This window comes from Netta rufina, assembly GCF_964035555.1.
Source record: "Netta rufina genome assembly, chromosome: W".
Classification (NCBI taxonomy): Eukaryota; Metazoa; Chordata; class Aves; order Anseriformes; family Anatidae; genus Netta; species Netta rufina.
In genome coordinates this window covers 17556368-17573564 of record NC_140139.1, presented here as the reverse complement: position 1 = coordinate 17573564, position 17197 = coordinate 17556368, and the positions used below count along the sequence as shown (strand labels likewise).

General features: G+C 46.2%; 1 protein-coding gene across 1 annotated transcript in view; it reads left to right on the top strand.

Moving 5' to 3' along the window:
* The window catches only part of LOC311220810 (uncharacterized protein), a gene marked incomplete at its 3' end in the record, with an annotated part of 115685 nt that extends 100805 nt beyond the window's left edge, over positions 1-14880 (top strand). Inside the window, exon 12 of the mRNA XM_084304419.1 lies at positions 14714-14880. Within this exon, the coding sequence (XP_084160545.1) occupies positions 14714-14827 (114 nt within the window). The remainder of the gene's footprint in view (positions 1-14713) is intronic.
* Between the last annotated feature and the right edge of the window lie 2317 nt (positions 14881-17197).

Below are 17197 nucleotides of genomic sequence, written 5' to 3'. Positions count from 1 at the left end.
TCTAACCACTACAGCAACAAAAATCGTATTTTCCCCTCCTCTAAATCTGATGTTTTATAGAATCTTAAAATGATTTGGGTTGGAAGGGACTGTAAAGATCATCTAGTTCCAACCCCCCTGCCATGGGCAGGGACACCTCCCACTAGACCAGGTTGCTCAAAGTCCCATCCAACCTGGCCTTAAACACTTCCAGGGATGGGGCATCCACAGCTTCTCTGGTCAACCAGTTCCAGTGCCTCACCACCCTCATAATAACAAATTTCTTCCTTTTATCTAACCTAAATCAACCCTGAATCAAAAAGATTTAATTAAATTCCATTTAAACCATTACTCATTGTTTCAATACACTCCCTGGCTGAGCTGTTGACCACAACTCTCTGAGTGAGACCATCCAGCCAATTCCTTACCCACCAAATGGTCCCTCCATCAGATCCATGTATCTCCAACTTAGAGACAAGGATATCATGAGGGACAACGGCAAATGTTTTGCACAAGTCCAGGTAGATGATGTCAGTTGCTCTTCCCCTATCTACCAATGCTGTAACCTCATTGTAGAAGGCCACCAAGTTAGTCAGGCACGATTTGCCCTTAGTGAAGACATGGTGGCTATCACCAATCACCTCCTTGTTTTCCATGTGCCTTAGCGTAGTTTCCAGGAGGATCTGCTCCGCAATCTTGCCAGGCACAGAGGTGAGACTGACTGGCCTGTAGTTCCTTGAATCTTCCTTTTTTCCCTTTTTAAAAATGGGGATTATGTTTCCCCTCTTCCAGTCAGTGGGAACTTCACTGGACTGCCACGACTTCTCAAATATGATGGATAGTGGCTTAGGAACTACATTTGCCAGTTCCCTCAGGACTTATGGATGCAACTCATCAGGTCCCATGGACTTGTGTACCTTTAGGTTCCTTAGCTGTTCTCGAACCTGATCTTCTCCTACAGTGGGTGGTTCATCATTCCCCTACTCCCTGCCTTTGCCTTCTGGGACTTGGGTGGTGTGACTAGAGCTCTTGTTGGTGAAGACAGAGACAAAAATGTCATTGAGTATCTCAGCCGTCTCCATATCCCAGGTGACCAGGTCTCCTGTTTTCTTCTGGAGAGGGCCCCAAATTTCCCTAGTCTTCATTTTATCATTGATGTACCTTTCTTGTTGCCCTTCACATACCTAGACAAATTTAGTTCTGATAAGGCTTTAGCCTTCCTAACCTGATCCCTGGCTGCTCGGACAATGTCTCTGTATTCCTCCTAGACTATCTGTCCTTGTTTCCACCCTTTGTAGGCCTCCTTTTCGTGTCTGAGTTTTTCCAGGAGCAACTTCTTCATCCAAGGAGGCCTCCTGGCATTTTTGCCTGACTTCCTCTTTGTTGGGATGCATCACTCTTGAGTTTGATGGAGGTGATCCTTGAGTATTAGTCAGCTTTGTTGGGCCCCTCTTCCCTCCAGGGTCTTATCTCACAGGACTCTACCAAGCAGATTCCTGAAGAGGCCAAAGTCTGCTCTCCCAAAGTCCAGGGTAGAGAGCTTGCTGTGCTCTCTCTTCGCTGCCCTAAGGATCTGGAACTCCACCACATCACAGTCACTGCAGTCAAGGCTGTCCTTGAGCTTCATATTTCCCACAAGCTCCTCCTTGGTGGTGAGAATGAGGTCCAGCATAGCACTTCTCCTTGTTAGCTCCTCTACCACCTGGAGAAGGAAGTTATCATCAGTGTATTCCAGGAACCTCTTGGATTGCCTTTTCCCTGCTGTGTTGTCCCTCCAACAGATATTGGGGTGGTTGAAGTCCCCCATGAGGACCAGGACTTTTGAACATGAGTCTGCTTCTATCTGTCTATAGAGCCTCATCTGCTTGTTCTTCCTGGTTGGATGGCCTGTAGCAGAACCCCACTACAATGTTACCTGTCCCTGCCCTCCCTTTAATCCTGACCCATAAGCTTTCTGTCATCTCCTCATCCATCCCCAGGCAGAGCTCCATGCACTCCAGCTGGTTACTGACATAGAGGGCAACACCCCCTCCTTGTTTCTCATGCCTGTCTTTCCTAAAGAGCCTATATTCTTCCATTCCAACACTCCAATCATGTGAGCCATCCCACCATGTGTCTGTGTTGCCAATAAGATTATAGCCCTGCAGGCATGCACACATCTCTAACTCCTCTTGTTTATTCCCCATGCTATGTTTGTTAGCATAGAGGCATTTAAGTTGGGCCCCTGATGAGGCTGACTTACTGGCTGGAGTGGCTGGACTTCCTTTGAGCTGCTCTCCTGCTGACCCATGACCCTTCTCCAGGCTCTGGACAGCTGTCACTGACACTGGAGTCAAACTGGGAGGAGTGGGATGGACTGAGGTTCCCCTTCCCCAGGAACTTTAGTTTAGCCCTCTTCACCTTCAGAGAAGGTTCACCTTCACCTTCTCTGACAGGTGGACTCCATCAGCCCCCAGCAGACCAGTAGCTGAAACCCTGTCTGTGGCACCAGTCCTGTAATCATCTGTTGATTTGCCAGATTCAGCTGGCCCTTTCAATCCCCTCCCTTTGACCAGCAGGGCTGATAAAAAAACAAAAACAAAACAACAACAACAACAACAAAAAACAAAAACAAAAACAAACAAACAAACAAACAAAAAAAACAACAACAACAACAACAAAAAACAGCAACAAAAAAAACTACCTGCACTCCTGAGTCCTTTGCTGCTGCAAATACTGTTCCCCCCCGCCACAGGGGAACTTCTGCTCCGGCACCTGGAGCGCCTCTTCCCCCTCCTTCTTCACTCTTCACTGACCTTGGTGTCTTCAGGATTGTTTCTCACTCCTCACTCTCCCAACTGCTGTTGCACAGCAGTTTTTTCCCTTTCTTAAATATGCTTTCACAGAGGCTCAAACAACATTGCTTATTGGCTTGGCTCTAGTCAGTGGCAGGTCCCTTTTGGAGCTGGCTGGAACTGGCCCTTATCTAACATGGGGCAACTTCTGGATTCTTCTCACAGAGGCCATGCCTGCAGCCCCTCGCAGTGGACTATCGTGGCCTGAATGAAGTCATGCCACCGCTGAGTGCTGTGGTGTTGGACATGCTAGAACTTCAATATGAACTAGACTCAAAGGTAGCCAAGTGGTATGGTACAATTGATATCCCCTGGGGCAGTTGTTTCCAGGTGTACTGGACACCCCTCCAAGTAAAAGCAAACTGTGGCCTGCACACTGCTGCTGCCACCAAATGGATAGAGAAAAATACATTAGTGATATTGATTGCCGTGTACCACTTAGCTGCCTTTGACATACTGTTCATACTGAAGTTCTAGCATGTCCGGCACTGCAGCACTCAGCGGTGGCGTGACTTCGTTCAGGCCTCGATAGTCCACCGTTAGCCTCCACTCGCCATTAGACTTTCGCACTGGCCATATGGGACTACTGAAGGGTGAGTGAGTCTTGCTGATCACTCCTTGGCTCTCCAGTTGACGAATTAGCTTATGGATGGGAATCAGGGAGTCTCAGTTGGTGTGGTATTGCTGCTGGTGCACCATTGTGTTAGCAATTGGCACCTGCTGTTCTTCAACCTTCAGCAATCCTACAACAGAGGGGTCTTCTGAGAAGCCAGGCAGGGTAGACAGCTTGCTTTATCTTTTCTGTACTGAAGATGGCTATGTGAAAAGCATACCAGTACCCTTTTGGGTCCTTGAGGTACCTTCTCCTGAAGTAGTCTATGCCAAGGATGCACAGAGCCTTCGGGCAGTCACAATTGGTCTGCTTTTGCCCCTTATTCCTAGTTAGGCTCAGTTCAGCTTCCAATAAAGTTAGCTGTTAGGATCCCCCTGTCACTCCAGAGGTACAGATGGGTTCTGCCCCTTGGTAGCCTGATGTCATTAGGGTACACTGCACGCTGGTGTCCACTAGAGCGTTGTACTCCTGCGGGTCCAATGTGCCAGGCCTTCGGATCCACCCAGTCCAGTAAATCCTGTTGTCCCTTTCCTCTGCCTGGCCAGAGGCAGGCCTCCTTTAGTCTTGGTTGGAGTATCTTGTCACTTAATTCTTGCAAATGCCAATCAGAAGTCCTTCCATCAGGGTCAAGAATATCATCAGCCCTTTTACTCTCTCTGGGGGACTGTCCAACAGAAACTGGAACAGTAATTTTCCTGGGGGACACCCTTTTGGCTGCTGTATTTCCTTGCAGTTCACGTACTTGAGCTACTAGGGTCGAGGTAGGTTCACCATCCCACTTCCTCATGTTCTCCCTGTGGTCGTGCAGATAAACCCCAGGGTACTACATACTGTGTGTCTATGGTACTCTCTCCCTCAAGCAGGAAAATGCTGACTCTTAGAAGCTGAGATACTGGTCCATCTGGGTGAGGAGGAAGATATATGTTCTTCAAGGTGATGGACCTGTTGGGACAATATCTCCACAGTCAAGATGCAGGCCCATACAGAGAGATTTCCTTCGTATTGCCCAAGTTGACTAGATACATTAGATACACTGTTGGTCCCATCCCATCTCTCCAATTCATCGCTGCCACCGTGCTGGCATGTGATAATGCTGTGCTCTGTACAAACTTCCGCCACATGGATAGCATGCACTGGACTTCATCAGAATCTTGGACTGTCTGGTCATTGTCCCAGTCGCTATAAACCATGTCCAGCACAACTAATTACCTCAGGTGCTGGAGATCTTTCTCCATGGTGGTCCACTTGCCTAGTTGATATACAGTATCTTCCTTGAAGGGATACCTTTCCTTCACACCTGACAGGAGTCGCCTCGGGAGACTGAGAACCTGTGCCTCTCTCCCAGTTTCTCTGTCAGTGACCCTTTCTTTAAAGAGGGATCCCAGCTGCTTAGCTTCCTTGCCTTCTAATTCCTGGCTACCGGCCCCAGTGTCCCAGCATCCAAGCAGCCAGCTGAGAATTTGATCACCTTGGTAATGGTTGAAATCCTTTTATATATCTTGCAATTCACTCAGGGACAGGGATCAGATGTTTTCTGACTCCTTTATGATTTCTGTCTCCTTTTCCTCCTGTTTTTGTGATTGCACCTCCTAGGAGGAGCTTCTTCCCTTACTAAATGAGGCCAACCCCCAGCTCCTCACAACTTCCTTCCAGGTCATTGTAGAGAGCAATAAGGTCTCCCCTGAGCCTCCTCTTCTCCAGACTAAACAACCCCAGTTCCCTCAGCGGCTCCTCATAGGACTTGTGTTCCAGGCCCTTCACCAGCTTTGTAGCCCTTCTCTGGACATGCTCCAGGGCCTCAATGTCTTTCTTGCCAAGGCGATTGGCTCCGGGGCAGACGCGTTCTGCAGCAGAGCAGGTGATCGAGACAGGCAGGGCTTTTTTTTTGGCATCGAGGCCACTTGAAGCAGCCGAGGTTGCTGCCAGGACCCGGCAGCCATCACAAGGGAGGCTGACAAGGCATAGGCAGAGCCAGCAGCGTCAGTGGCGGGCCATTTAAATAGGGCACCTCCACCATTTCGCAGCCACTTGCCGAGGCGATCAGCTCCGGAGCAGACGCGTTCTGCAGCGTAGCAGGGGATTGAGACCCAGGACCCAGCAGCCCTCGCGAGGGAGGCTGATGAGGCGTAGGCAGAGCCAGCAGCGCCCCATCCCTGGCCATTCAAAAGCAGCCCCTAGGGAGCACGAGCGACCAGGAGCGCGGCGAACAGAGTGGGCAAACAGGGCCTGGTGCGTCAGAAGGGAGTGGAGCGGCAGTTAGTGCAGGCAGGGTGAGCAGGGAGGGCCCCTTGCCGCTCTCTTGCAGCGGTCTCTCCCTTCGGTACTGATAGCCTGTTTGCAAGAAACCTGGCCATGGTATCAACCAGGCAGAAAAACATGGCCTCCGCATCTCTTGCGGCCTCTCCAGCCGCCGTCACTGATGTGGCTACTCAGACAGAGGGCTCAGGGAAACACATTGCCATCCAGGCCTTGGGCTGCAGGGTGTGCCCGAGTCTTCTGTCCGTATCCGATAGCAGCAGCGAGGGGTATGCTTGTGGAAGGTGTGCCCAGGTTGAAGAGCTGCTCAAACAGCGGAACTTCGGGAGGAGGTGAGCAGGCTCAGGAGCATCAGGGAGTCAGAGAGGGAAATTGACTGGTGGAGGTGTACTCTGTCCTCTCTGAGACAGACTCAGGAGCCTGCCACAGCACAGGTGCCTCCTGCTGCACAGAAGACAAAAGTCCCCTCATCCCACCAGGCAGTAAGAGGGGGCATAGGCCACGGGGGGAAATGGAGGCAGGTTCCTGTTCGGGGTGGTAGGCGAGCCCTGTCCCTGCCCACCTCACCTTCCCATCTACCCTTATATAACAGGTATGAGGCTCTAGAACACCATAGTCAGAACAATCACAGAATCACAGAATTTTCTAGGTTGGAAGAGACCTCAAGATCATCGAGTCCAACCTCTGACCTAATGCTAACAGTCCCCACTAAACCATTTCCCTAAGCTCTACATCTAAACGTCTTTTGAAGACTTCCAGGGATAAATGAAGTAGACAAAGGCCCATCCCATTTGGAGAGGGTGCCTAAGGCAAGGCAACCTACCCCCCTGCATTGCTACATCATCTGTCAAGAAAGACAGAAGGATTATTGTCATGGGGGACTCCCTTTTGAAAGGGACAGAGGACCCGATATGCCAACCGGACCCAACTGACAGGGAAGTCTATTGTCTCCCCGGGGCTCAGGTGAGAGACACTTAGCTAAGAAAGTCAAGCGCCTGGTACGGCCCACCGACTACTACCTGCTACTGGTCTTTCAGGCTGGTAATGACGAGGTAGCAACGAGAAGTCCGAGATCAATCAAAAGGGACTTTAGGGCTTTGGGCAGACTACTTAAAGAATCAGGGGCACAGGTTGTGTTTGCCTCTGTCCCTTCAGTAGGGGGGATCGATGCTGACAAGCGGGCTCACCACATTAACACGTGGCTTCGGGACTGGTGCAACCAACAAAACATCGGGTTTTTTGATCATGGGAAGGTCTACGTGACACTAGGCCTGCTGGCACAAGATGGGATGCGCCTCTCTCAGAGAGGGGTAAGGATTTTGTCTCAGGAGTTGGCAGGGCTGATAGATAGGGCTTTAAACTAGAGTCAAAGGGGGAAGGGGATAAAACCAGGCACGCCGGTGATGAGCTAAGGGATGGTGCGCTAGAATCAGAGGGACTGTGTGCCAGTGAGGTCCTTCGGTCGGCTCCGCAAGGTGTCTTTCGCTTTATTGTCTGTGATAGACAATAAAAAAGTTTTTTTTTAGATATGTTAACAGAAAAAGGAGAACCAAAGAAAACATAGGTCTGATACTTGACAGGGAAGGTCTCCTCACAGACAATGACATCAGCAAAGCAGAGACGTTTAATGCCTTCTTCACCTCTGTCTTCAACACTGATGATGGGCTTCGGCACCCTGGGTGCCCTGAGCTGGAGGACCATGACGGTGGGAATGACAAACTCCCAACCGACCCTGAACGTGTGCGGGATTTGCTGCTCCGCCTGGATCCATACAAGTCCAGGGGGCTGGATGGGATCCATCCCAGGGTGCTCAAAGAGCTGGCTGATGTCATCGCGGGACCTCTCTCAATTATTTTTCAACGATCTTGGAAATCTGGAGAGGTCCCAGTAGACTGGAAGCTGGCAAATGTTGTGCCAATTTTCAAGAAGGGTAAGAAAGAAGACCCTAGCAATTACAGGCTTGTCAGTCTCACGTCAGTGCCTGGTAAAATCATGGAGAAGATGGTTCTTGAACTTATTGAGGTGCACCTGGGGGACAATGCAGTCATTGGTCCCAGCCAACATGGGTTCATGAGGTCATGAGGTCACATTGGTCCTGCCAAACAAATTTGATTTCCTTTTATGATAAGATCACCCGTCTAGTCGATCAAGGGAAACGAAATGATGTGATCTTTTTGGACTTGAGCAAGGCTTTTGACATGGTTTCCCATAGGATCCTACTGGACAAAATGTCCAGCATACAACTCGACAAAAGCATCATACGATGGGTGAGCAATTGCCTGACAGGCAGGGCTCTAAGGGTTGTGGTAAATGGGGCCACATCTGGCTGGCAGACAGTCACTAGTGGGGTCCCTCAAGGCTCTATTTTATGGCCAGTCCTCTTCAATGTCTTTATAAATGATTTGGATGTAGGACTAGAAGGTGTTCTGAGCAAATTTGCCAACGACACCAAACTTGGAGGAGTTGTGGACTCTGTTGAGGGTAGAAAGGCCTTGAAGAGAGAACTAGACAGATTGGAGAGCTGGGTGATCACCAATCACATGAAATTTAACAGAGGCAAGTGCCAGGTCCTGCACCTGGGATGGTGAAACCCTGGCTATACATACAAACTGGGTGATGAGACGTTGGAGAGCAGCCCCGCAGAGAGGGATCTGGGGGTTGTGGTCAACTGCAAGTTGAATATGAGCCAGCACTGTGCCCTGGCAGCCAGGAAGGCCAACCATATCCTGGGATGCATCAAGCACAGCATCGCTAGTCGATCGAGGGAGGTGATTGTCCCGCTCTACTCTGCGCTGGTCCGGCCTCACCTCAAGTACTGTGTCCAGTTCTTGGCACCACAGTACAAGAAGAACGTTAAACTGTTGGAGAGTGTCCAGAGGAGGGCAACGAAAATGGTGAAGGGCCTAGAGGGGAAGACGTATGAGGAGCGGCTGAGGGCACTGGGCCTGTTCAGCCTGGAGAAGAGGAGGCTGAGGGGGGACCTCATCGCAGTCTACAACTTCCTCGCGAGGGGGAGTGGAGAGGCAGCTGACCTATTCTCTGTAAACACCCGTGATAGGACCCGTGGGAATGGTGTTAAGCTGAGGCAGGGGAAGTTTAGGCTGGACATCAGGAAGATGTTCTTCACCGAGAGTGTGGTTGCACACTGGAACAGGCTCCCCAGGGATGTAGTCACTGCACCAATCCAGTCTGAATTTAAAAAGCGATTGCACTTAGTCACATGGCCTAAACTTTTGGGCAGACCTGTGCGGTGCCAGGAGTTGGACCTGATGATCCTTATGGGTCCCTTTCAACTTGGGATATTCTATGATTCTATGAAGACTCGGGGACTTTTACCTTCTGAACTCTTTGTACACCTCTTTGACAAACACCATATATTGTTTTTTTATTATTATTATTTTAGAATGTGTTTCAGACTCTGAATTCAACCTCTGATTTTTTTTTTCATAGCTTCTGTTGGGTTTAAACAAGCTGGCAGCTAAGCACCACACAGCCGTTCGCTCACCCTCCCCCCTCCCTTTCTGGGATGGGGGAGGGAATCAGGAAAATGAAGCCTGAGGGTTGAGATAGAGACAATTTATTTGGAAAGAAAAAAAAAAATAATAGTGATAATAGTACTACTAATGATAATGAGTACAAAACAAGTGATGCACATTACGTAACAGGTTTGATTGGGCAGTTCCAGCTCGGTTGGCAGATCCCCTAGTGTTGACCAAACAGGTGGCCTCTGCCAAATGTGTATCCCAATGTTTGAATGTCCCAGAACCCACTGACTTCAGTGTAGTCTTTAGCAGTCCATTGTATCGTTCAACTTTCCCGGAGGCTGGTGCATGATAGGGGATGTGATACACCCACTTGGGTGTATCACATCCATGTTCTTTGGCCCAAGTGTCTATAAGGTTGTTTCGGAAATGAGTCCCATTGTCTGACTCTATTCTTTCTGGGGTGCCATGTTGCCATAGGACTTGCTTTTCAAGGCCCAGGATAGTGTTCCGGGCAGTGGCATGGGGCACAGGATATGTTTCCAGCCATCCGGTGGTTGTTTCCACCATTGTAAGTACATGGCGCTTGCCGTTGCAGGTTTGAGGGAGTGTGATGTAATCAATCTGCCAGGCCTCTCCGTATTTATATTTCAGTCATTGTCCTCCATACCAAAGAGGCTTTGACGGTTTGGCTTGCTTGATTGCAGTACATGTTTCACAGTCATGAATAACCTGTGCTACAGTGTCCATGGTCAGGTCCACCCCTCGATCACGAGCCCATCTGTATGTTGCATCTCTACCTTGATGGCCTGAGGTGTCATGGGCCCATCGGGCTATAAATAATTCACCTTTATGCTACCAATCCAGGTCCACATGAGCTACTTCAATCCTAGCAGCCTGATCCACCTGCTGGTTGTTTTGATGTTCTTCAGTAGCCCGATTCTTGGGCACATGAGCATCTACGTGGCGTACCTTTACAGCCAGGTTCTCCACCCGAGCAGCAATATCTTGCCACAGTGCAGCAGCCCAGATGGGTTTGCTCCTGCGCTGCCAGTTGTTTTGCTTCCATTGCTGTAACCATCCCCACAGGGCATTTGCTACCATCCATGAATCAGTGTAGAGATAGAGAACTGGCCACTTCTCTCATTCAGAAATATCTAAAGCCATATGGATAGGTTTCACTTCTGCAAACTGACTCGATTCACCTTCTCCCTCAGCAGCTTCTGCAACCCATCGTGTAGGACTCCATACAGCAGCCTTCCATCTCCGATGCTTCCCCACAATACGACAGGACCCATCAGTGAACAGGGCATATTTCTTCTTATTTTCTGGTAGCTTGTTGTACAGTGGGGCTTCTTCAGCACAGGCCACCTCCTCCTTTGATGATATACCAAAGCATTTGTCTTCTATTCATGAAGAAATGGTTGGTGACCTGGTACGGCACTTGGATGTGCACAAGTCAATGGGGCCGGATGGGATCCACCCAAGGGTACTGAGAGAACTGGCAGAGGAGCTGGCCAAGCCGCTTACCATGGAGCTCATGGAGCAGATCCTCTTGAGAGTCATCACGCGGCACTTGCAGGGCAAGCAGGCGATCAGGCCCAGTCAGCATGGGTTTATGAAAGGCAGGTCCTGCTTGATGAACCTGATCTCCTTCTATGACAAAGTGACGTGCTGGGTAGATTAAGGAATGGCTGTGGATGTGGTCTACCTTGACTTCAGCAAGGCTTTTGACACCGTTTCCCACAGCATTCTCCTGAAGAAACTGTCTACTCTTGGCTTGGACTGGCACATGCTTCGTTGGGTTAGAAACTGGCTGGATAGCCGGGCCCAAAGAGTCGTGGTAAATGGAGTCAAGTCCAGTTGGAGGCTGGTCTCTAGTGGCGTTCCCCAGGGCTCGGTGCTGGGGCCGGTCCTCTTTAATATCTTCATCGATGATCTGGATGAGGGCATTGAGTGCACCCTCAGTAAGTTTGCAGATGACACCAAGTTAGGTGCGTGTGTCGATCTGCTTGAGGGTAGGAAGGCTCTGCAGAAGGATCTGGATAGGCTCCACTTATGGGCTGAGGTCAACTGCATGAAGTTCAACAAGGCCAAGTGCCGGGTCCTCCACCTGGGGTGCAATAACCCCAAGCAGAGCTACAGGCTGGGAGATGAGTGGTTGGAGAGCTGCCTGGCGGAGAAGGACCTGGGAATATTGGTTGACAGACGGCTGAATATGAGCCAGCAGTGTGCTCAGGTGGCCAAGAAGGCCAACGGCATCCTGGCTTGCATAAGAAACAGTGTGGCCAGCAGGGCTAGGGAGGTGATCGTTCCCCTGTACTCGGCTCTGGTGAGGCCGCACTTCGAGTACTGTGTTCAGTTTTGGGCCCCTCGCTAAAGAAGGACATCGAGGTGCTTGAGCGGGTCCAGAGAAGGGCGACGAAGCTGGTGAGGGGCCTGGAGAACAAGTCCTACGAGGAGCGGCTGAGGGAGCTGGGCTTGTTCATCCTGGAGAAAAGGAGGCTCAGGGGCAACCTTATTGCTCTCTACAGATACCTCAAAGGAGGCTGTAGCGAGGTGGGGGTTGGTCTGTTCTCCCACGTGCCTCTTGACAGGACGAGGGGGAATGGGCTTAAGTTGCGCCAGGGGAGTTTTAGGTTGGATGTTAGGAAGAACTTCTTTACCGAAAGGGTTGTTAGGCACTGGAACAGGCTGCCCAGGGAAGTGGTGGAGTCACCATCCCTGGAAGTCTTCAAAAGACGTTTAGATGTAGAGCTTAGGGAAATGGTTTAGTGGAGGACTGTTAGTGTTAGGTCAGAGGTTGGACTTGATGATCTTGAGGTCTCTTCCAACCTAGAAATTCTGTGATTCTGTGATTCTGGCCATTCCATAATCACTTCCAAGATTCCTGGGCGACTGGGGTTTTGTATTCGAGCCCGCTGAGTAATCACTGCAACCCACTTGCTCCATGTAGAATCAGTTGCATGATGTGTAGAACATCCAACAACCCTTCCTTTGAACATCCAACCTAGTACCGGCAGTCGGGGTGCTAGGAGGAGCTGCGCTTCAGTACCAACCACTTCTGAAGCAGATCAAACTCCTTCATATGCTGCCAATATCTCTTTTTTGGTTGGACTGTAGTGGGCCTCAGATGTTCTGTATCCCCTATTCCAGAACCCGAGGGGTTGAACTCGAGTTTTCCAGGCTCTTTCTGCCAGAGACTGCAGGTGGGACCATTGTCCCCAGCTGCGGTGTAGAGCCCATTCTTTACCCCTGGTCCTGTTTGGACTGGCCCAAGGGCTACTGCATGAACTGTTTCCTGCTTAATTTGTTCAAAGGCTTGTCGTTGCTCGGGGCCCCATTTGAAATCATTCTTCTTACGGGTTTCTTGCTGAAAAGTCCTTGGCTTAATGTAAGCACTGCTCTGCAACAATTAAAACATCAGTGTGTTATAAACAGTCTTCTCATCCTAAATCCAAAACATAGCACCCTACGAGCTACTAGGAGGAAAATTAACTTTATCCTAGCTGAAACCAGGACAATTTCACACACAGATTATTTTGCCTGTGTTGTGTAAGCAGTGGAGCACGTGTATATTATGTGTTGAAGAAGCTTTGTAACAAGTGGTTGTGGCTGTTGCTGACTCTTTCCCCACTAGCACGTTCCTGCTTCTACATGCTTTCAGAAAATACTGGTTTTTAACATTTTTCTTTGGTTTAAAAACGTAATTTCAGAAAATCATATTAGTTGTCTAACTACAGTGGCAGCAATTCTTTGAATCTGGCTGTATGCTAGTTAGCGAGGCAGTAGTACATAGTCAGTCAGGAATACTGAATTCCTTACTTCCACATAATAACCTGCTGGCAACTCTGTTACAGGTGAACCCAGGTATCTGTTCTGGTTGTGGAGAAATAGATTGTTGTTTTTTTTTGTTTGTTTTGTTTTTAATCTTTTTTTTTTTTTTTTTTTTTTTTTTATGGAGACTATCATACCGTGTTTGCTACTTCTCAGTCAGGTTTGTCCTCCTCTACTCCAGTCTAAAGAACTGGCCAGGTAGTTAGGTGGTGCTCCAGTAGGTTCTACACATTAAATTTTATGAAACTTGTAAGAAAAAGTGAACATTGACAGACTTATTCTGCAATCTGTGACATGGATTTTGTAGCATTTGTAAGAAGTATGCTTGTTAGAAAGAAAATTTCACTTTGGGTAAGGAAGTTTTTTTTTTCTTTTTTCTTTTTTTTTCTTCAAAATATTACTGAAAACAACTGCTTTTTTAAAGATGATAGGAGTATAAGTCTGGCAGTAGGATACCAAATCTATTGCATGGCTGCTTTTGCAGGCAGCTTCGTCAGTTAATCTCTTTCATAAGTGCACTGAGTTCCATCTTATGTTCAGGAACTAGTGATTTCTATCTTAAATCTATTCAACATCACTTTACTCCTCTGTCACGGTTGTTCTTGAAGTTAAATAATTTCTCTTCCTTTTGAAATTCACCCTCCAATATAAATTTCAAGATATAAACCCAAACACTTTATTTTTCTTTTTTTTTTTGCTACACTAGACAAGCCAAGCTCATTCAATCTTTTCTCGCAGCATATTGCCATTCCTAAAATAATCTTGATAATGCTACTCTGTAGCTGTTATTGTTTCAGTTTGAGCTCTTTTCTGCAGAATCAATACCCAGCTCATCAGTTTGGGGTGTTTGCTGGTTCAGTGATAATGTAATGGGAGTCAACACTGGGAGAAGAGAAGCAAACATGATTGATGTGTTTTAACAGGAGTAAACTGGTAATTCCTTAGTACATTTAAGACCTCAGATAGAGCAGGGTGTGCAGTTTTGAGCACTGAAATTCAATGAAGGTGGAGAGCAATTACATAAAGAGTCCAAAGAGAGCAATAACAAGTATTAGTTATCAAAGGTCTAGAGAACTTGTAAGGAAAACTGAAAGTATTGGTGTCCTTTAGTCTAAATATGTGAAGTCCTTGGGGCAAGAGGCAGGGGAGGAGATGCACAAGAACAGCTTTACAACACGTGGAAAGTAACTGCAGAGAGAAAAGGAATAAATTGCAACCCCTTTTCCACTGATAGTGGGACAAAAAAAAGTTGTAATGCAATAGCATAAATACTTCCTTATCTGTTACTATTTGTCACATCATGTTAATATCTATTACTATGTCATTAAATGATGATGTAAAATGATAGGTGTTGTTTTCTTCTGATATAAGCTGAACTGGAGGTTCTCTCCAGCGGTGAAACAGAAGTTGCATCTCCTTGCTCTGAGTAGGTTCTTGCAGCCGAAGTTACCACCAGTTTGACTATCATTCCCATGGCGTTCATCACTGACAATCAAGCCAGTATATGCTGCTTCCTAAAGATAATTCTGTGGCAAAAGTTACTAAGTTCAGTTGACTTGCACTACAAACGCACTACACAGCTGTTATGTTATGTTGCTCATTACTCTTTTTCTCTTTTATTATTTAGTGGATGACAGTTTAGATGGCACTTACTTAACCTTTAAGTACTTATTTAAAATGCACAGCATTCAGTTTTTTTTTTCCTTTAACAGGATTCAGAACTCTCCTCTGATGAAGAGATGATAATGGCAGAAATGCAACCACTGCTGATAGAAACCTTGATAAACCAACCAAAAATGGTAGCTCTCAGCAATAATAAAGGTTAGATAACATAAAAAGCAACAGGTGTTATGTGATTCAGATGATTTCTTGACTCAAAATGGCTATTTTTTCTAATTAAATTATGTAAAATATTATTTAATTTGTGTGTTTTAAAAGAAAGACGATCAATTCTCATGTTAAGCAATGAAAGTAGAAAAGAATTCTTTAGTATCTTACACTTACTTGAGTATGGGGTAAAGAAAGTTGTATTGACATCCTAATTTTCTTGATTCTTGTCATCAGTTTAAAAGCAGAGGGGGAAAGTGTGTCTTCTCTTTTGGGGGACTGTTAGCTTGAACACACTTGATATGTTTAAGAAGGAACTGTGTATGCTTTCAAAGTTCTGCATGTGAAGCAGTGTACTTGGTTTTCATAGGGGCTAATAGATTCATGCAATTGAAAACTTTGGAGTTATTGCAAAAACAGAAAATCATTTGATGGATATTTTTGGGAAATATTGCATTATGCAACAGTATGTAACACTAGCTTATACCAAGGAAACTTGGAATAAAGCAACAAGTTCAATTTCTTTAACAGTTGAGGGCTATTTATGTCAAGCCCAATATTTCATAAAATAGGAACTATCGCCAGCAGTCTTTTGTGAGTTTATAGTTTGCAAAGGTGTTAGCTTATATGCTATTTTCCAGTAATAAATATCACTGAAGAACAAGATACAGTTTCTAAACACCATAACATAAACACTTCAAATGGTTATTAAACAGATGTATGTCTAACTAAATTTTTGTTTCAGATTATTCAAAAGATGCTGATTCGTTATCAAATGAAGTTACCCACAATAGCAATCAAAAAAACAGCAACTGTTCCTCTCCTTCTCAAATGTCAGAATCTGTTTTCTTAAATACTGATAGTAACCAAGATATTTCTCTCTGTTCTCCAGACAAAATAGCATGTGCTGCTGTTTTATCCAAGATAAGGTTTGTAAAATACAATATACCACTGAGCAAGTATAATAGAAAAATATTACTTAATCTTTTATATTACATGTCAATTTCTTAATTTACTAATCATTCATTTATCATTTATCAAATAATTTAAATGTTAATGTTTTAAAGTAATGTTAAGTAACAAAATAGTTCTTTCAAAACAAAACTTTAGAACAATTAAATTCAGAGATCAATTTTAGTATCCAAGACATCTCTTCTAATAATAGGGTATAATAATCTCATCCTTAATAATTTCTGTTATCCCAGTCTAAAGAACTGGCCAGGTAGTTAGGTGGTGCTCCAGTAGGTTCTACACATTAAATTTTATGACACTTGTAAGAAAAAGTGAACATTGACAGACTTATTCTGCAATCTGTGACATGGATTTTGTAGCATTGGTATTCCCATTTAATGCCTAGGGCTGTGGTTAAGTCCTGTAACACCTTAGATGTGAAATGTGTCCCCTGGTCAGAGTCAATACTCCCTACCAACGCAAAACGCGGTATTATTTTTTCCATCAGAATTTTAGCTACCATAGCGGCAGTTGCCCTCGCCACAGGGTAGGCCTCTTCCCAATGGGTTAGTTGATCCGCTATCACCAACAAATATTTATATCGTCCTGTTTTCGGTAGCTCGGTGAAATCAACCTGGCCTATATGCGATCCTCCGTCCCCCAGTAGGTGCTTGCCTCACACTTTTCTTATTTCTTTTCTGACATGTTAGACACCCTTGAGTAATTTGCCGAGCAATCTCATATATCCCAATGTACCGGTAAAATTTTAAAAACTGATCGCTCAGTGCTCGAGTTCTTGAGTGCATGAGTTTGCAAATGCATCTGAAATAGCAGCTTCTTTGCTTGACTCTTAGGCAGTATCTCTCTGCAGTATCTCTCTGCCATCTGGCAGGATCCGCTTTTCTCCCTCCTGCTCAAAAGATTGTAATAATTTTTCCAAAGTTTGTTCAAACAGGTTAGGAGACTCAGTAAACCCCTGTGGTAATACTGTCCATCGTAACTACTGTCTCCTTCCTGTTGCTGGGTTCTCCCATTCAAAAGCAAAATAATCCCTAGATTTTCTTCTAATGGACATGCCCAAAAAGCATCCTTCAGGTCTATTACACTATACCAAATATGTTGTAGGGTCAAATGATTTAATAGTGTATAAGGATTTGCCACTACCGGGAATTTAGTCACTGTTCTTCGATTTACAGCTCTTAGATCTTAGACCAATCGGTATGTCCCATCAGCCTTCTTTATGGGTAATATAGGCATATTATGGGGAGACATACATGGTTTTAAAGACCCTTCTTGTAATAGCCGATCTATGACTGGTTTTAATCCCTTCCTTCCTTCTAATGGAATGGGATACTGTTTTACTCTTATAGTTTCCGGAGTTCTGTTATTTCTACCATTAGGGGTTCCATTTCCAACTT